Source organism: Podarcis bocagei, assembly GCF_964188305.1.
Source record: "Podarcis bocagei genome assembly, chromosome: 2".
In the NCBI taxonomy this organism is placed as follows: Eukaryota; Metazoa; Chordata; class Lepidosauria; order Squamata; family Lacertidae; genus Podarcis; species Podarcis bocagei.
Window position 1 is genome coordinate 75,956,450 of NC_138126.1, and position 20,412 is coordinate 75,976,861.

At 44.4% G+C, this 20,412-nt stretch overlaps 1 protein-coding gene across 10 annotated transcripts in view; it reads right to left on the reverse strand.

Moving 5' to 3' along the window:
* Positions 1-20,412, reverse strand: part of ACSL6 (acyl-CoA synthetase long chain family member 6) — a 79,441-nt gene that overhangs the window by 15,715 nt on the left and 43,314 nt on the right. For 5 of the 10 annotated variants that reach the window (XM_081185560.1, XM_081185562.1, XM_081185564.1 and 2 more), the window contains exons 3-12: positions 19,648-19,762; positions 18,672-18,736; positions 16,952-17,053; positions 16,756-16,855; positions 15,031-15,209; positions 14,413-14,445; positions 10,259-10,310; positions 5,670-5,743; positions 2,514-2,732; positions 505-639 (exon numbers count right to left, since the gene is read on the reverse strand). In XM_081185560.1, coding sequence (XP_081041686.1) covers positions 505-639; positions 2,514-2,732; positions 5,670-5,743; positions 10,259-10,310; positions 14,413-14,445; positions 15,031-15,209; positions 16,756-16,855; positions 16,952-17,053; positions 18,672-18,736; positions 19,648-19,762 — 1,074 coding nt within the window. The remainder of the gene's footprint in view (positions 1-504; positions 640-2,513; positions 2,733-5,669; positions 5,744-10,258; positions 10,311-14,412; positions 14,446-15,030; positions 15,210-16,755; positions 16,856-16,951; positions 17,054-18,671; positions 18,737-19,647; positions 19,763-20,412) is intronic. The other 5 variants (XM_081185565.1, XM_081185567.1, XM_081185569.1 and 2 more) reach the window with 2 other exon arrangements.

The window sequence follows — 20,412 nt, forward strand, 5'->3', positions numbered from 1 at the left end:
TTCTTGAAATCACTTTAAAACTCCTTTCCGTTGTGTGTACCAATACATTAATTTAGTAAGCGAAACAGCTTTGATTAACAGACCATGGCTTCACAAGTCAAAGCTCACCTTCTGGGCATCCTGCTAGCAATAATAATCTTCAGGCATAGAAAAGCATAGGTGGTGGAACTAGAGGCACAAGTTTCTTCTGTTCAGTATCCTATCTGCTAAGCTACATCAGACAGAAGGGAGACTCATACTGAGGATGTGCAAGTTATACTGACTACATGTAATAAACAGTAATGCACAAAACTAGGTATAACTTGGGAGTTCATTTCACTTTTCAAATGTGATAACTCTGAGTAAATTTGTTTCTGCTGGTTTACAGCAAAGTGGAAAACAAAGCAGCCAAAGAATTCAAGATGCAAAAAAGTAGTATTCAGTAGGTCCACTTAACTTCATTGGGTAACAGAACTGTAGACCATCACTGATTATTTTAATCCCTAAAACATACGTTAGGCTTACCTTGTCATACATCCTGTTCAGCAGTCTTGGCACAACAGGAAATATGGTGGGACGCAGTGCTTTCATATCATCAGACAGTAGGCGAATGTCCCCTTGGAAGAACCCAATTCGCCCGCCATGGCAATACACTACAGACTGTGATGGGAAAAGCAGAAAAAAATAAATTTTAGTTTAATCACATACATAGTGACTATTCTTCCTGCTCATTTAAACAATGCTTTCTTAAGCATTATTTGCGTGTTTATGAATAGCTCTCCTTGATCTGGGTCATTTAGTATGGGTCATTTGGTCATAATGTTAAGATCTCAGCTGTGTGATTGGGATCAGGTTTGGATTGGCAAGCCCCAACATCGGAGGAGGAAACTGAAAGGAGACCTGAATGGTGAGATCAGGCGTTGCTAGACAGGGAATCTGGAGCCTAGGGTGCAGTAATGTTGCCTAGAAGCAGCTGCCACTTTCGCAGAAGGGAGCAGACCCACCCACCCTGCACATGGTTGCAATTCTGACATTCCTACAAAGTGAGTGAATCTTGTGAGTGAGCATGCTATGCCTTTAAAAGGTTAGTGGGTGGGGCATGAAACCTGTCGGGACATCTTTGTTGCTTCCATCCAGTTCTGAAAGTATTCCCTGATTCCTGAACTCTTTGTCTTCTGCTGACCTTGTACCATTACTTGCGTGAATAAACATCTCGTCTTACTCACACATTAGGGTTTCTGTGTGTTGGGTGGGAGCCAGGACACCTACATGCAAAGGGTCTTGTACTTTTCCCAGTATATGTTAGCATAGACAATGTAATATGTGAACCAGATGATTTATGAACTGGCAGCAGCTACTGTCATTATGGTGCTTATGAAAACTGCCTCTCCGGTTGTTAATTTCTGTAGGGGAGTACTCAATGCTGCCTGTCCATTGACAGAAGGAATATCTCAGCAGAACGGGACAGGGAGGCATTTTTCTCCTCCCCACCCCCAAATCTGTTATCAAGAGCTGTCCAATTTCTAGACTCTCTCAGAAAATAATATGTTGTTATTATTTAACCTTTGGGCCTTTCCGTTCTTTTGCATGGTAACTGGATTAATCTCAAATTCATATAAAAGTTTCTTCAAAAGAGACCTTTATTTGTTGATATTTGTTTCCTTGCTAAAGGAAAACTACATTTGGTGCTGTGATTCAGGCTCTGTTGGGGACAGTTTTCTTCAGACCCAGCTTTAAGTCAGTGGAATAAAAGAATGCTTATTCAGTCGTGTTTAAGTCCACTAGAAATTTCAACACTAGTTTCGGAGCAGTCAGTATCCCGTTATGCTGCAGCAGACAGGTTCTGCAGAAGTTGGAAGTTGGGAGCTATTGTCTGGGGTGGTGCCAAAGAACTGGGGCTTGAAAATTCCCCCTGTCAAATAGCCCATGGCATTTCTGGAGTGTAAGTGTTTTTACTTTTACAGTAGACAGGCTGTAGTTGCAAACCACATTGCAGCCACCAAATCCACGGTAAAACCCAAACCATGGCTAAACCATGGATGTGCACAGGCAGCATTAAGCCTCAGGCCAGGCATAGGCAAACTCAGCCCTCCAGATGTTTTGGGACTACAACTCCCATCATCCCTGACCATTAGGCCGAGTTTGCCTATGCTTGCTTCAGGCTCTTCCGTCTCCTCCCCTCTCTTACTTCCATGCAGCCATGAGGAGGAGTTCAAAAGCCTTCACTTTTGGTTAAGCACTGTTTCCCATGTTGCCTAAGCCTAGAGCTGTTCTTAATGTTAACTATGGTTAGTTTAAACAATACAGCTTCAGAAACTATGCTTTGAACAGGGCTTGTGGAAACTGACCATGTTGAAATCACTCCTTTTCTCAGACATGCAGAGGAGGAGGAGTGTGTAAGCCTGACACTGCAGCTCTGTGCAGCTTATGCGCATCATGCTAAACTACAGTTTAGTGTGGCATACAAATGTGACCATTAGCAGACTCATTGATCAAGGGGAATTAGTGGACTTCCACTGACACTAAGACCTTACCTGTACCATTCTCTCAAACATGTGTGCTAAAGGCAAATAGGAAATGTGTGCATCCTCAAATGTAGGAGACCACTGACTCTGGAAAAAAAACAAAAACAAGGAGCCCCGCAAGGCCCGGGTCAGTCTAGACAGGTTTCTTACCTGTATCACTCTTTCAAACATGTGAGCCAAAGGCAGGAAGGAGATGAGCACATCGTCCTGTCTCGGAAAGATCACTTTCTGCAGATGAAGGGCATGGGAGACAGAAAGGAAAGAAACACTGACAGGAAGACACAACAAGAAAGTCATAAAACAATAAAAAAGAAAAATGGCACCAAGAGGAGCAAAAGGGGTAAAGATTATTAAGCGAGAAAAAAGAGAACAGTGTTTGAAGTAATGCGTTAGGCCACAACACCAATGGAACTATGTTAGCAGGAGTGGTGAAGAACACAGGGACGTATGCAGAGAGCGCTCTCCACTGCGCAGAGCATGTGTGGAGAGCTGGGTGGTGAGCATGCCCTTCGACCAATGCGCTTGGGCTTCTTGTCCTCTGTCCTTGACACTTCTGTTGCCCTGTGATATTCCAAGGTAAGGCATAGCTCTTTTCTCCTAAGAGGTTTCCTGCAAAGGTTGCTAAACAACAAAGCTGAGTGCCAACATTCACCTGACTTGGGAGCATGGGAAGCCACAGTCTATCGCTCTGCACTGACTGGATGCAGATTTCCAGACTGTCAGGCAGGAGTCCTCCACAGCCCTGCGGGCAGATGCTGTGAACTGAACCGAAGATCTTTTGCATGCAAAGTGTGTCCTGCACCACTCGGCTACAGCAGATCTTTTTTGTACACCTTGTATGCCAAATGATTTAAACTTTATTTCCAAATGCCCATTTGAGCATTAGTACAGCTCAAAACCAGAAGATTGGATCATAAGGTTGACAGGATCCTCACCCCTCCCTGGCAGGATTCTTTTGCCACTAATAAGCTACCCGATAAGCAGGACTGTGGCTCAGTGCTGGAACCTATGTGCTTTGCTTGCAAAAAGTTCCAGGTCCAATCCCTGGTATTTCCAGGTAGGGCTGGAAAAGGTTCCTGTTTGAAATTCTGGAGAGCTGCTGCCAGTCAGTGTTAGCTACTGAGCCAGATAGACCAATGGTCGGACTCAGTTTATAAGACAGCTTCCTATGTTCTTCAATAGAAATGTAGCAAGTGACACTTTGCGGGGATACAAAGGCAATTTGATAACCAAAATTTAATAGATTAGATTTTTCCTACCAGGCAGCTTGGCATAGAAATCCTACTAGGGAGAGAAAAAGAAGGCAACCTTATGAGCTAATCTTGCAGACTTAAAGTATTAGACTCCTGCTATGGTTTAAATCGGCACTTGGATATCAACTTTAAATGATAATGTAACATTAGTTAATACCCAGCAGATTTTTGCTACCATGATCACAAAGTTTTCTCACTGGAAGAGGCCATCTTTTTATCTTCCTCTCTTTTGTTCATTTTTTTTTTTAAAGGAAAGTGAGTTTGATCCACATAATCCATAAGGGCACTTGAAGGGTAATTAACGTGGAATTAAACTGCTACGGAATTGTAAGCCCAGCCCGTAACACTAAACATGCTCACGAATGGCAAAAAGAATTAAGCTACCAACCTTTAAGCTACTATTTATTTATTTATTTATTTATTTATTTTGGCTATGGAAATCATGGCAAACTAACTGAAACGACAGTGATCATAAATCACACATCTAAAATGTGGAGTGGTTTTTTTTAATCCTGTTTAGTGATTCTACAAACGGGACTATATAAAGCAACTTTCTTCTGGATGCATTCATCCAGGAACAGAGAGACTGATGGCACATGTTCCTCAATTGTACTAAACTTTCATGAACAGTCCAACACATTCTTGCTAAGGCTGGACAAATCCTTTGATTTAACAATGCTTTGATGTTGGATAATTTGATCCTATTTTTACAACCCATCATTGATTCTAGGTTCTCATTTAACCTCCAAAGACATTACATTATTTCAGATTCAAACTAAGAAGAGCAATGCACAGAAGGAATCACTTGTGGTTACATTTTACAATTACATTTCCTTCTCATATTACGCTGATAACTCCTCACAGTCTTACAGGGGATTATATCCATGTAAGCCCCTATGAATTATGACTTACATAAATACAGAAGCTGACAGTGTGGCAGGCCTCTGCCACTCAGCTGAAGTTCCTCTGACTGAGTCGCTGCTGCATACCAGGATGGAGAGGGGAAGGAGCAAGATGCCACTAAGGTCAGCACAGTGCCAATGTGCCTGCAGAACTAATACAGTGCTCCTGCTGGTGCATTTGCACTGTACTGCCTTGCCGCTGTCCCGCAACATCATGGCATGCAGTAGTGATTCAGTTGGAGGGAGGTCAGATGAGTGGCACTGCCCCACCATGCTTCCTGCTACTGCATTAATTGTAGGACCCATGCTTTAAGAAAGCAAAAGTCAACCAGTTAGAAGAGTTGGTAAATACAATGGGAAGGACTATCAGTGCACCTAACAAGGCACTGCACGAGACTGAGGTTTTTCAGCAATGCAGATGAAGCTTTACTGTAGGAAATACATTTATGGTATATACTCCAATCTGGAGTACAGAGAGAGAGAGACAGACAGAGAATGATGGAAAATGACATTCCTATTGGCAGTTATTCCAGAGCACAAAGAGAAGAAGCGTTCAGAGTTCTGTGACCCATTTTAGGTAACACGGACTGCTATCTCATTTTGAAGCTGAGGACACACTGCTCCTGCCCTGATTTGCTTCCCTCTTTCCAAAATATTTCTAACTTTATCCTCAAGTTGGGATGTTATCCTCATACAAAAGAGGATAAAGACTTAAACAAAATTCTGAAACCTTTTCTATGTAGAAAAAGACTCACTGACCATTGTAGGCTAGTATCTTAACTGATACCTGAATTATTTTGATGGATCTGGAGATTTCAGCCTCCTGCAAAACACTCAACCCAGCTCTGTTTGAAAGAGTATCACCAGATGCACCAAGGCAAGGAGGACCTCTCAAAAAGGCAGTTTCACATCCGGTAGCTGTTTCCACATCAAAGTAACCGATTCACCGCATGTTATACATTCTGCTGAATTTTTTTTTGCAACATAAATAAATCAGATAGAATATTCACCTCTGTCACTTTCAAAAAACCTGAAAAATCAGCAACCACATTCCCATGAGTCAGCATAGCACCTTTAGGGTTACCTGGAGAATGGAAGAAGAAAAATACATCAAAGGAACACTTAAGAGTTTCCAAAGTTGAATTAAAGGGAAATCCCGTTTCTTTTTCTGGACCAAAGCATAATACGGAGATGAGGAACCTGCAGCATGCCAGATGTTTCTGGACTCTCGCCTTACATCAGCCCCAGCCAGCAGGACCGATGGTCAGGGATGATGGGAGGAGTCCAGCAAAACCTGAAGCACCACAGATTCTCCACCACTGATAAAGCAGAACCACCTCAGTGACCCAAACTGAGCTCTGTGCATACATTTGAAATCCCAGCACAGCTGTAGTTAAATCAGGATTCCCTTCCGTTATGCCTATCATGCAGATGAAATTAGACTTCTGTGAACACTATTGTCATAAACAAGACTGAAGGGAAGATTATAGTTGGTATACAGCAGAGACAACCAGCACCACTGGACTCTCTCAGGAAACTGCCTCTGGATTATCTAGTATACAGTGAGCCATAAAAGGATGCACATTCTCAGCTGATTTGTTGAGCACTTTTAACAATTTAAAATGCTTTAGTTGCCCTAGTTTTAAAGAAAGCATACTCATGGAAGGGAGGTGTAAAAAGCCGCACATGTAACCACAAAACGAACCTCCAGGGACCACTAGCAATGGACCTTTTCCATTTCCTGAGGAATACTTTTCTGTCTGGTGTTGAAAGAGGGCACAATAAGCTTTTCCTCCAAGTGACCTCATTTTGAAGTATCATTAAAATGAACATGCTTGCTCCTGGACTACCTTGAAAAGCAAGCAGCTTTTAAATGTTTTCAAAGGTTTGTGTGTTATAGCTTTATATATGTCAAACCATTACTTCAGTATTGCTTAAGACACTCACTGGGATTTCTCTAAAGCAATCCATTTGGTTTTTGTGTGAGGAATATGGGAGGCAGCACAATCTTGCCCCTTAACTCAGACAGCAACATGTTTTTGGCCATAAGTGACTAGATGTCAGCAGCAATGGATCTATCATTAATTGTGTTAATACAATAACCGTGTTAACTAAAACTGCCTGGCTTGGCTCAACACCTGTGGGGCAAGTCAGAAGTGTATGTGTGTATATGGGAAGAATGTACCCCAAGGTAAAGAACAGGGTTTGGTTCCAAGCCTCTGATTTGGACTGTGTCTCACATCCTAGATAGTCCCTGACTGATGTTTAGACTAGAAATGATAATTATTTTTATTTAAAACACTTAGGGCTATTTTGTATGGCGTACTTCCATTCACAGAAGGCTCTTTGATCCATTGAAGGCTTCAATGAACAGGAGCTATGTTCACAAATTTCCCTTTTCTCCTACAGCCATTGCACCCTCCCTCCTGCTGTCCTGGAGGGTCCCAAGCATATTTAGGCTGCAATTTCTAGTGCTGCCACCTCAACATGGCAGGAAGCAGGAAAAGCAGTCATGTTGAAGGCAAAAATGGTTTCCTGTTAGGAGAAGGAACCTAGCCCTCCCGCTGCCCCAGGCTTGTTCACTCATTCATTCTCTCTCTTCTCACACAGCCACAACTAGATCAGCAGATTCCACTTCCACTTTAGATTGACCCGGAAACTGCAATTAATCCAGAATGCGGCAGCTAGACTGGTGACTGGGAGTGGCCGCCAGGACCACATAACACTGGTCCTGAGAGATCTGCATTGGCTCCCAGTACGTTTCCAAGCACAATTCAAAGTGTTGGTGCTGACCTTTAAAGCCCTAAATGGCCTCAGTCCTGTATACCTGAAGGAGTGTCTCCACCCCCATCGTTCAGCCTGGACACTGAGATCCAGCGCCGAGGGCCTTCTGGCAGTTCCCTCATTGCGAGAAGTGAGGTTACAGGGAAGCAGACAGAGGGCCTTCTCGGTAGTGGCGCCCGCCCTGTGGAACGCCCTCTCTTCAAATGTGAAGGAAATAAGCAGCTATCTTCTTTTTAAAAGACATCTGAAGGCAGCCCTGTTTAGGGAAGTTTTTAGTATTTAATGCTGTATTGTTTTTAACACTTGATTGGAAGCCGCCCAGAGTGGCTGGGGAAACTCAGCCAGATGAGCGGGGTATAAATAATAAATTATTATTATTATTATTATTATTATTATTATTATTATTATTATTATTATTATTATTATTATGGTTTAGCATTTAATACTGAACCCTAAAACTGTGCTCTGTCTTAACCATGGCCGGTAAAAACAAACCAGCTTCATAAACTATTCATTATGCTTGTTTATTTTTCTACATTTACAGCCTACCTTTCTTTCATCATGGAATCCAAGCCAGTGTACATGTGGTTCTGTACATGTGGTTCACCCAGCCAGGCACTGACCAGAGCTGGACTTGCTTAGCTTCAGCAAGGTGGTTGCATGATTTGCCCTCAGACCAGGAAGCTAAACTATGCCCTGAAGCTGGCTTACTTTTGCTAACTACATTTAAGATTAACCACAGAATGTCTGTGTTTGGACAATCTGGAAAGCTGTGCTTAATTGCTATGGTGTAGCATTACGTCTGAACTAGACCGGTGTATTGCACAACTCATACAAGAGCAAAAGCATGCTGCGGAAAACATCACACTGACATTGTTAAATGTAAATGTGGGTGCAAACAGCAGCACCCAGACACCTGGAGCCCTTCCATCAGATCCAGATCAAAACCAGAACACAATCCAAATGCCTAGGGAAAAATTCCATTGCTCAGTGGCCATTCAATTGGGTCAGGAAATGGCGCCAGAGTCTACACACCCTTAGCCTAACACACACTAGGAGCATTTTAAATTCCAAAAACTTAATATGCAAAACACACAGAGTTCTTGTTAAAAGAGATTTTGTCCTACAGTTAATAACTAATAAAATAATTGATCTTCATTGCCACTAGTGACTGTTTCAGCATCTTTGGCAGTAGCTAAAAAGACTCAATCAATAAGGGTTTTTTTTTTAAAAAAAAATAATTGTTAGGCTCACAGATTAATATCCCAGTACGTTTCCGAGCACAATTCAAAGTGTTGGTGGTGACCTTTAAAGCCCTAAACGGCCTCAGTCCAGTATACCTGAAGGAGTGTCTCCACCTCCATCGTTCTACCCAGACACTGGGTTCCAGCGATGAGGGCCTTCTGGCGGTTCCCTCACTGCGAGAAGCCAAGCTACAGGGAACCAGGCAGAGGGCCTTCTCGGTAGTGGCACCCGCCCTGTGGAATGCCATCCCACCAGATGTCAAAGTAAAAATATCTACCAAACTTTTAGAAGACATCTGAAGGCAGCCCTGTTTAGGGAAGCTTTTAATGTTTAATAGGTTATTGTATTTTAGTGTTTTGTTGGAAGCCGCCCAGATGGGCGGGGTATAATTTATTATTATTATTATTATTATTATTATTATTATTATTATTATTATTAAAGTGAATTTCTGAGAAAGTAGAAGAAATGTAAAGATTATTTGTGTTATATTTTATGCCTTGCCTCAAACAAGAAAAACTCAGCTTCTTCAGTCATGGCAATTCATAACTTTTTTCCTTTGGGGGTGGCCGTGTCCAACCTCAACTCTTAAGTAATGTCTTGCCACTATAGAATACAGTATCACTTTATCATTTGTCATCTTACTGGAATCAGTTATTCCGACCCTGTCAGAATTAATGCCATAAAAATTAGTAGATAGCTTCTTGGATCACTTGGATGCAACCATTTGGTTATGGCAGGTTTTCAGAAGGGACATTTGGCACAGTTTTGAAAGAACTGTCACAATCATCTTACAATCATCTTGTTTTCTATCAAAGTCAATTCCTAAGAGGGGCTAGTAAGGTTATGGTGGTGGACAATATGCCTGCTTCCTCTGGTTGGAGAGGCTTAAGGAGAAAGATACAAGTAGAGATTTTTTTCAGGGCGGCAGCATTTCATTGTTTCTGTTATCTTTAGTTTTCTAGCGCTTTTTTTTTTTTTACTTTGCTGCTGGGTAACATTGGATCCTGACTAAGTTACTCAGGATAAAGCCCATGGATATTGGCAGTGATCTGTTTGTAGTTCTCATTATGTCCTGCTAGAAAATGAAGAGGGATTGGCTACATGGTTAAAATAATCAGAATCCGAAAACAGGAGCTGTTATTTTTTTTTTTTTACATCAGTGAACATTTCAAGTGATAAGAGACTTTGGCTCATTAGCTGTAATGGTTCAGCTAGGCTGACTTTTATTTTTTTTAATAGTAAACTTAATAAGCAATGTTAAACTAAAACTAATGATATCCTCTGCATACATGTTTCTATTATTTTTCAAAATGCAATGCATAAATTTAAACAACTGACAAAGCAGCAGTCTATCCGTTTCTCATCTGCCAGTGTACTACAATTTGTATAGTAGTATATTTTCATATCCTTTCTGGTATATATGAAATACGTTTCAAAATATATACATAACTTAAATTTACATACATCTGATATCTATTTACATATTATTTTAATGGAATCAAAATGCTTTTCTGTACAGTGTCACCATTATTAAGGCCCAAGGAAAACTTGCAAAACTGGTAAAGTTTACCTGTAGTGCCACTAGTAAAACAGACTATTGATAGATCTTCTGGTCGAGGAGGCTAGAAAAGTCATGGAAGAAAAAGAAATGTCTTAGTTCATTTATTTTTACTTATTTATATGATTTACACCCCAGCCTTCCTTCCCAAGGGGAGCAGGGAGCTCCTTGTACATTGCTTATCCATTTTTAACCTTACAGTGCAGGTTTGAGACAAATTATTATGCTTCCCCACTGTGTGAATTTTTTGTCCCTCCGGCCAAAGTATTTTGTTCCAAGCATACAAAGCAGATGACGGTACTTTCTTTGAATAACTTGCCATGCAGGAGTGCTGGGCTGCAATCATATGCACACTTAGCTGGGATTAAGTCCCACTGGATGCAATGGGACTTACCTCTGAGTAAGAAATTGTACTCAGGGCTGGCCCATGATATTTAGACGCTTGAGGGAAATCATAAATTGGTGCCTTTGGCTCCCTCTGTCACCTGAGGCGACTGGAAGTGGTGCAGGGAAGCCCCAGCACATTGAAGGTGTCAAGGGAGGAAAAAATAAGAGTCTGGAGAGAAGCAGGCAGTGGCAGAGCGACCTTCGCCCTCAGGGGCAACTGGGATGGCAGTAACTCCTATCTGCAGCCAGAGGAGGAGCAGCAAAGGTATGTGAAAGATCTGCTGCCAGCCTGCGGCCTCAGCGAGGCTAATTACCGTATTTTTCGCTCCATTGGACGCACCGGATCATAGGACGCACCGGACCATATTAGGGGGAGAACAGGGAAAATTTTTTTTTCTTGTTCTCCCCCTCTAAAACAAGGTGCGTTCAAGGTACATTCACCAGAGCTTGTGGGGCTGGCGGTGGGGCGAAGCGCTGCTTTCCCCCACCGCCAGCCTCAAAGATCCCTGAAGCCTTTGGAGCGCAGCATCCCGCTGCCCTGCAGAGGTTTGCGCACAGCAATCCCCAAGCTAGAGCAGCGAGACGGAGCCCTCCCTCTTGCTCTTCTGGCTTGGGAACAGCTTTGCTAGCTTCTGCAGGGCAGCGGGGTGAAGGCACCCCGCTGCCCTGGAGAGGTTTGCGCGCAGCAATCCCCAAGCTAGAGCAGCGAGACGGAGCCCTCCGTCTCGCTGTTCTGCCTTGGGAACAGCCTTGCTAGCTTCTGCAGGACAGTGGGGTGAAGGCACCCCGCTGCCCTGCAGAGGTTTGCGCGCAGCAATCCCCAAGCTAGAGCAGCGAGACGGAGCCCTCCGTCTCACTGTTCTGGCTTGGGAACAGCTTTGCTAGCTTCTGCAGGACAGCGAGGTGAAGGCACCCCGCTGCCCTGGAGAGGTTTGCGCGCAGCCGTTCCCAAGCTAGAGCAGCGAGACGGAGCCCTCCGTCTCACTGTTCTGGCTTGGGAACAGCTTTGCTAGCTTCTGCAGGACAGCGAGGTAAAGGCACCCCGCTGCCCTGGAGAGGTTTGCGCGCAGCCGTTCCCAAGCTAGAGCAGCGAGACAGAGCCCTCCGTCTCACTGTTCTGGCTTGGGAACAGCTTTGCTAGCTTCTGCAGGACAGCGGGGTGAAGGCACCCCGCTGCCCTGGAGAGGTTTGTGCGCAGCAATCCCCAAGCTAGAGCAGCGAGACGGAGCCCTCCGTCTCGCTGTTCTGGCTTGGGAACAGCCTTGCTAGCTTCTGCAGGACAGCGGAGTGAAGGCACCCCGCTGCCCTGCAGAGGTTTGCGCGCAGCAATCCCCAAGCTAGAGCAGCGAGACGGAGCCCTCCGTCTCGCTGTTCTGGCTTGGGAACAGCCTTGCTAGCTTCTGCAGGACAGCGAGGTGAAGGCACCCCGCTGCCCTGGAGAGGTTTGCGCGCAGCCGTCCCCAAGCTAGAGCAGCGAGACGGAGCCCTCCGTCTCGCTGTTCTGGCTTGGGAACAGCGTTGCTAGCTTCTGCAGGACAGCGGGATGAAGGCACCCCGCTGCCCTGCAGAGGTTTGCGCGCAGCAATCCCCAAGCTAGAGCAGCGAGACGGAGCCCTCCGTCTCGCTGTTCTGGCTTGGGAACAGCCTTGCTAGCTTCTGCAGGACAGCGAGGTGAAGGCACCCCGCTGCCCTGCAGAGGTTTGCGCGCAGCAATCCCCAAGCTAGAGCAGCGAGACGGAGCCCTCCGTCTCGCTGTTCTGGCTTGGGAACAGCTTTGCTAGCTTCTGCAGGACAGTGGGGTGAAGGCACCCCGCTGCCCTGCAGAGGTTTGCGCGCAGCAATCCCCAAGCTAGAGCAGCGAGACGGAGCCCTCCGTCTCGCTGTTCTGGCTTGGGAACAGCCTTGCTAGCTTCTGCAGGACAGCGAGGTGAAGGCACCCCGCTGCCCTGGAGAGGTTTGCGCGCAGCCGTCCCCAAGCTAGAGCAGCGAGACGGAGCCCTCCGTCTCGCTGTTCTGGCTTGGGAACAGCGTTGCTAGCTTCTGCAGGACAGCGGGATGAAGGCACCCCGCTGCCCTGCAGAGGTTTGCGCGCAGCAATCCCCAAGCTAGAGCAGCGAGACGGAGCCCTCCGTCTCGCTGTTCTGGCTTGGGAACAGCTTTGCTAGCTTCTGCAGGACAGCGAGGTGAAGGCACCCCGCTGTCCTGGAGAGGTTTGCGCGCAGCCGTCCCCAAGCTAGAGCAGCGAGACGGAGCGCTCCGCAGTGCTCAGTCTTCCTGTTCTGGCTTTTGGCTTAGCGGCGCAGCCTGCATTCGCTCTATAGGACGCACACACATTTCCCCTTAATTTTTGGAGGGGAAAATGTGCGTCCTATAGAACGAAAAATACGGTAACAAGCCAATCCTGTTTGTACTGTTAGTTTAAGTGATTCCCAGCCTTCTAGCAGCTCTGGGGCTGCTGTCTGAACTTAGGTAGTTGGGTAGTTGTGATGGCCTGGGATTTGGACTCGGATGCTGAACCTGAGGAATCCCAGCCTGCACAGGACCCCCCGCCTCCAGAACCAGCTGAACCCGGGGCTGGGGCCTGAGCCCGAAGGGTCCTCACCTGTGCTGGATCCTCAGGTGCAGGCACCAGCTGAGTCAGCTCTGGCTCCTGAGGTGAGGGAGGACCCATTGCCTGCAGGTGCTCCACTCTCAGCCCCGTCAGGGGAAGCTGAGGTTGCCTCTGGGTCCAGTAACCCTCCAGCCTCACCTGAGCTGCAGAGGCTCAGGGCAGAGAGGTGGAGGGAACTAAGTTCCCGCAGGAGGAGTGCTCACCTCCAGGCCAGGAGAGGCGAGTCACCTGTGGACCGGGGCCGCCCTATGCCTCGGGGCAGATAAAAGCCAGCCAGCCCCAGTCCCAGGTTGTGGGAGCAACATTGTTGGTAGCCTGTTCCTGCCTGCGCCCTGTCCTGCTCTTCTGCCAGAGTTCCTGACCTCACCCGACTCCTTGCCTTGGACCCTGCTTTGGACCCCGCTTCAGCTTTGACAGACAGCCTCCATACCACACCCTTGACCTCGGACTAGACTCGGACCTCGCTGCACGGTTAACCCTCGGGACCAGCACAGTAGTAGGTGCCCAGCACATTCATTTCCTCAGAGTTCACTGCTTAATTTTTTCCTCAGCTGATACCTCATGTGAGAAAAACTCAGAATTTTTAATTTCTGCCCCACAGTGGATCACTTTGTACATAGTCTCTGATCATATTGAATGTTTAAGCACTCAATCTGTTTACCCAGGGTGCTTTGTAATGAAGAAGGGGCCTTTGTAATAACTGTTTCGGTGGCCACCTCTAGCATTTAGTTTGGCTAGGCACTTATCTGTACTAGACTATATTTACCAAGTGTGTTACCTCCTCCTCCAAAGCAAATTTCCCTTCCCCCATCTTACTGCCATTTTACTTATCTCATGCCTCGTCCATTAAGCTGAAATATCCCAAAAACAGAAAAAAGGGACCCAGGGGCACAACTTCTAATACAAAGCAAGAAACGTGGCCAATTGTGCTTTTCACAAGTAACTTGGATTCCATTTAAAACCACATGGTACTTCAATATGAGAATCATCTACAAAGACCCCTGCACCAGCTTTCATTAAAACAAATGGGCCATGCACAAGGACAGAGACAGGCTGTTCTGCAGCTTTCATTCATTTCAGTTATGCTTGCACCGGGGACGTTTGTGGTAAATTGTGCTCATTGTTTATGAGGAACTGTTCAGTGTGGAATAAAAGGGATTATACTCACTACAGGGGCACGCCAACTTTCTCGACCACAGTCCTGAAAGGATTTAATAAAAAGGAGAACAATTTAATATATGTGGATTGGCCAAAGGCCTTTAGCCCTGCTGCAGGAAGGTGGCTAACCTAGTGCCCTTTAGATGTTGCTGGACCATTGGCCATGCTGGCTGGGGGTCCCAACAACATCTGGAAGGCCAGAGGTTAGCCACCCATGCTATAGCCTGTGGATTGGCCCACTTTCTTGAGTCACCAGGGTTACACTTTCTGCAGATGCCTTTCTGCAGTGTGCCTCTCATTTGCTTGTGTCATGTTGTAATATCAGATGGCGACAAATAAGAGGAAAAACTGTTTGCACAATGAAAAGCATAGACATAAAAAATAATCACCACTTATTATTATTACTTTGGCCATCTTTGATTGTCCATCAGTGCATTTTATACTTGTGCTAGTCTTGACAAGTCTTCACACACACACACACACACACACACACACACACACACACACACACACACACATTATGATGGCATATCACATAACTTTAATTTGTTATAATTCTGTGGAACTGCTGCTTAACTGCATAAACAGTGTAACGTGAGATCAGTTAAACAGTGCATAAGAACCTTACCTCTACTTCCTGCATAGCCTGGATTTGAACTCCACACTTTTGCCCTCTTTCTTTAAGATCCTTCTCAAAAGGGTCCATCAAAATAATGAATTTCAAGCCCGGAGTTTGTTTTTTCTCTACATTTTCTAAGAGGATTCTGGCTTTTTCTGGCTTATCACAAACTACTATAGAAATATCAGCTAAACACACAAAGAAACAAACAGAAAATAAGTTTAAAAAAATTGCAGTGCAGTGTCAACACATTTCTCTTTTTAAAAAATCATAATCCGCCCTCCATTGAAATTTGTCACTGACCACTATACAAAGAGATATAGGAATGCAGAGGAGCCTTTTCTGTGGTGGCCTCCCATCAGTGAAATCCCATCCCACCCTTTACAGAAAGAAGCAGGACCAACAATTGTTATCATTTCAATGCACAGCTTAAGGTTTATTCATTTGCCAATGCATTTTAAGTGCTTTATGTTGATTCACCTACTCTGGTGTTTAACTGACTTTTTTGTTCATTGGTGCATTTTACTATGTTGCTTATTTTATTATTTGGTTGGCTGGGTTTTATTTAATTGGTGATGCCCAACTGAGTCATATTCAGAATAGAGCACTGAAATCAATGGTCTTAAGTGGATGGATTTTTTTTGGAGTATGACCAGCACCAGATATCAGCCTATGTTTTGTACTTCACCCTGGTCGATACAGTGGAATAGCTCAAATAAACAAATACACCAATTCCTTAATTTAACAGCTCTTGCTTTTCCAGGCTCATCAACCACCCTTGCTTTCTTCTGTGGATCTTGATTTCAATATTTTAAAATTTTAGTTTTCAACTTGTTCTCCTAGTTTTCAACTTGTTCTTCATCTTCTGGCCTGACTCTCCCCATGGCTGAACGTGCCCTACTTCATAAATGTCATGAGCCACTTTGGGTCTTTGGGCAAAAAGCAGGATACAAAATAACACACTCTCACACACATTTTATGACAGTTTTCCTTTGGAAATACTGGTATACGCCTTCAGTTGCTTTAGTGTTTAAAAAGAAAGGGAGCAGAGAGATCGATATTTTCTGATGGGAAATGATTGTTGCCAGAAAAAAAGCCAAAACGCAAAATGAAAGTGCAGGTGTTCTGGTACTACATTGCCAGTGGATGACTGCTGAAATGAACTAGTGTTACCCTGGAACTCCAAAAAGGAAACCATTACAGAGCCACAACTAGACTCTGTTGATACTAGTGCTTAATGTTCAAATTCCACCTTGGGTATCTTCTGAAGTGCGTTCAAAGGTATGAATTTGACAGGTTAGGTCTGATTGCCCTGCTGAAATTTTAATAGCTTTTTTTTGTAGGGAATGAGGACTTGGTAAAGGATCTTAAAAAGATGCAGTATTTGAATATTAACACTAAAAGTACCTATTAAATATCACAATGTTGATATTGGCTTGACAACCTACACAATAAAACACACAGTCAACCAAACTGCCCTAGGGTAGCTTGGTTGGCTTATATCATCCTGCCAAGGAGTACCATTATATACCACCCAGTCAGTCTTTTGTGTGTGTGCAAGACATTCTGTTTTCTCTTCTAACATTTCACTAGAAGGTGAGGATTCAGAAGTGAAGCGATTATTATTGGTGAAATAATGCTCCCTTTGAACAGCCAAAGCTGTGTCTGTTTTACATAGCAAAAATAGCTTTCTATGAAGCTATTTACTCACAATGAATCTACATTTCTTTTTACCTGTGTTGATAATATAACGAATGGCTCCAGGGCCTAACGTATCATACAGGGGAACCACAACCATGGAATAGGTATAGCAAGCCAGCTCAGAAATGATCCACTGGAAGGAGATTATGAAAGGTATAAGTTACAGTTTGCAATAAATATGAATAAAATGTGAAGTTGGAGATAAGGCTCTGGTTTTCTTGACGCTCACCTCTGGCCGGTTTTGTGCAAAAACCCCAATAAACTGACTTGCTGATGGTTTGCACCCCTTTTGGAGTAAACCTGATCCCAATGCTTCTGCTCTTTCGGCAACCTGAAAGTAAAAGAAAACACTTAAGAAGAATTAACAGAGGATCATCTTGCACATTGCATTAGGCAAATCCAATGATATTCTTAACAGGGATTTTGTGTTTGTCTGTTCACAAACAGCTCTTATAGTGTATGGGCACTTCCAAAGAGTTGTTTAGGTAAAGTAAAGGGACCCCTGACTGTTAGGTCCCGTCGCAGACGAGACTGGATTTGCGGCACTCATCTTGCTTTACTGGCCGAGGGAGCCGGCATACAGCTTCCAGGTCATGTGGCCAGCATGACTAAGCTGCTTCTGGTGAAACCAGAGCAGTGCACGGAAATGCCGTTTACCTTCCCGCCAGAGCGGTACCTATTTATCTACTTGCACTTCGTGCTTTCGAACTGCTAGGTTGGCAGGAGCAGGGACCAAACAACGGGAGCTCACCCCGTCGCAGGGATTCGAACCGCCAACCTTCTGATCAGCAAGCCCTAGGCTCTGTGGTTTAACCCACAGCGCCACCCGCGTCTCATAAAGAGTTGTTTACTGTGAACCAAAGAAGAATGGCAACTTAAGTTGACAGAATATGCACAACTTGCAGACTTAACATATAGAATAAGAGAACAAGAAGAACACACATTTAAAGAAGATTGGAAAACATTTATTGAATATATGGGAAATAATTGTGTACAGCTGAAAACACTGGCAGCATTAAGATAAATTAAACAGTGTAAATAACTTTTGATGGATGCAATAATGGAATACTGATTGGTATAGTTTTTGTAAAATATTCAGGGATTTATGATATTAAAATGAATATATATATATATATATATGAGTTGTTTACTGTGAATTTGGTGGTTCTCATGCATGGAAGTTTTGTGCAGCATCCACACATCATATTCATCAAAATGCTGTTCCATATTGTTTTCCCATTAAATAATTTGATTTTAACCTCCCTCCCTTCAGAACTAGTAAATCTAGATGTCAGGGAACTGCCATCAGCTCAGAGGCAAGAGGTGGAAGAGCAGTTGGGTTACAGGGAGCCTCCAAAGATCGTGCAAAGCAGCTCTTACCCGGCGAGGAGGGAAGCCCCGCCTCCAGTGGGGAAGTGATGCAGGGCTCGGAAGATGCTAGAAAGAGCCGCAACACCGGGCCTGAGCAAAGCGGGGGGGAGGCAGGTCCCCCTTTGCCCACGCCCTCTCTGTGCAGTCGGTTTACGCACAGAGAGGGGAGGCGTAGGATGGGGGACAAAAGACTGCTATGCTGGGGAAAGTTTAAGGACTGCCCACTCCCAGATTCTGCTAGCGAGTGAGCAGACATGGACTTGAGACACTCTGCACTGTAAATGTTTTGTACAGATAATAAAGCCTTGAAAAGACCAGTGGGAGTTTTGCCTGTTCGCTCTCGAGCAACCACACCGGCAGACACACATAACACCAGATAAAATTGGAAAGGAGATATGGGATGTCATCTTAATGAGGACAACATCATATGGACACTACAGAAACCTTCCATATGTGAGCATTACTAAGTTCACAACAAACTGCTGTGTGGAAGGAACACATATTCCACAAGAGCAATAATTCAAAAACCCTCTTCTAATGTTGTTGTTCTATTAAGAAAAATATAACATGAACCTCACCTCTTTATAGGTCAACCACTGGTAAGGCTGTTTTGGTTTCCTGAATCCTAAGCAGGGGCCATTTTCTAAAGAAAAACAGATGAAATGAGCTATAAGAACCACAATTCTTTCCCAAAAAGATGGTTAATAATGCACTTCCTGGCAGCCTGAGTGCTCCTCAGCAGGACTAAAAATAAACCATTGTTATTATCAAGGTCAGGGTGTATGTCAGCAATCCAGGAGTTCATACAGAGAACCATCAAATGCAAACAGAAGCTCTCTTGCCTAATGGAATATTGCATTCTGTAAGTTCCCTCAAGGACCATTCAGTGTTCTCATTTAGAAATGAGAAGGTGACTGTGACATTAAGCACCTCCACTGCCTTATTAATATATCTAGACTCTAGAGGGCTGCATCATCATTATCTGATTGATACTTCCATTCTAAATGTCACCTCCCATTGGTTCAGTTTCCTTTAGCAGAAGGGAAAATAAGAAAAACCTCCATCTAACAAGAACAAAATACTGCATATTTTTCAGGAGGGATGGAAGGGAGGGCTATATGAGGCGTGATTATAACATCAGATTTATCCTAAAGGTTGGTAGAATTGTTATAGCATGATTTTAGCTCCTCCTGGAATTAGCGATATTATCTTTTTTGCTTCAGAACAGAGTAATTTATACCCTGATTACTGTTCACCCAAAGAGGGGCTGCCAGAAAGCACACACACACAGTTAATACTGCTAGATGCTGAAGCTGTTTGAACCAATGTGCAAGGGTTGCAATATCAATTACAGTGAACGATTTGGACCACCACCTCGTTTTCTAGATCCCAAACTGCTTCCAGCCCATTGCAGTTTCCAATCTTGGTCAACATCAAAGTTCAGTTCACAACTGGCCTCTTACAGAAACTGAGCCAACAGCCCCCTGTGGGTCTAGTAGGAAGTTTAGGCGACAAGATGAACATTATGATCTACAAGTCCACATTAACACTTACCAGAGATATTAAAACCCCTTCTAAAAACCTCATACATGGTCCTTGCATCATCATAGTAGTGGGTTAGCAGTTGGGAGCTGTCGCCTATTACAGATCTCCGTGCCCCATCCCAGCCCTACAGTGAAACAACACAGACAATGGGAGATCAGGAGTTTGGCCCTTAGAGTCACATTCCAGTTGCTCAGACAAAGTTCTTAAAGCCATTGAAGTACAGACTCTGAGACAGTATAAATAATGCTATGCTAAACACTCCTTAATCCCCAGTGCAAACAGACATGCAGCCTATACCTACACATAGCTGCATTAGCTCACACTGATCCCTTCTTGTCCCTGGTTTCTCCACCCTTTTCATGTCTTTCCGGCAAGACTGTCAAGATGCTAAAGAATGTGAGGGTTGACATGCCTGGCTACGTCCCTTTTGTCAATTTACAGTAGCACTATTTGGGCATTTAACTGTGCTCATGTGTAAGCAATCACACAATGCGGAGTGGGGAGGACACTGCTAAGTCCCTCCTCTCTAGCATGTCATCTCTGTTCTACAAACAACTCTTCCAAGAGTTGCAACAGTCTGTAGCACAGAGCTTCCTCTTCTCACGCAGGTCGCCTGCTTGATTTAAAACCCAGATTGTGCAACTGCTTACACATGCGGATGCTTGGATTGTGCTACAGAATAAATAGTGGCAGCATGATCGCTCAAAGGCCAAAGAGCATACAAGCATGCGCTTTCAGGAGCCTCAGCTGTAGGAGAGCATGTGGATGGATATA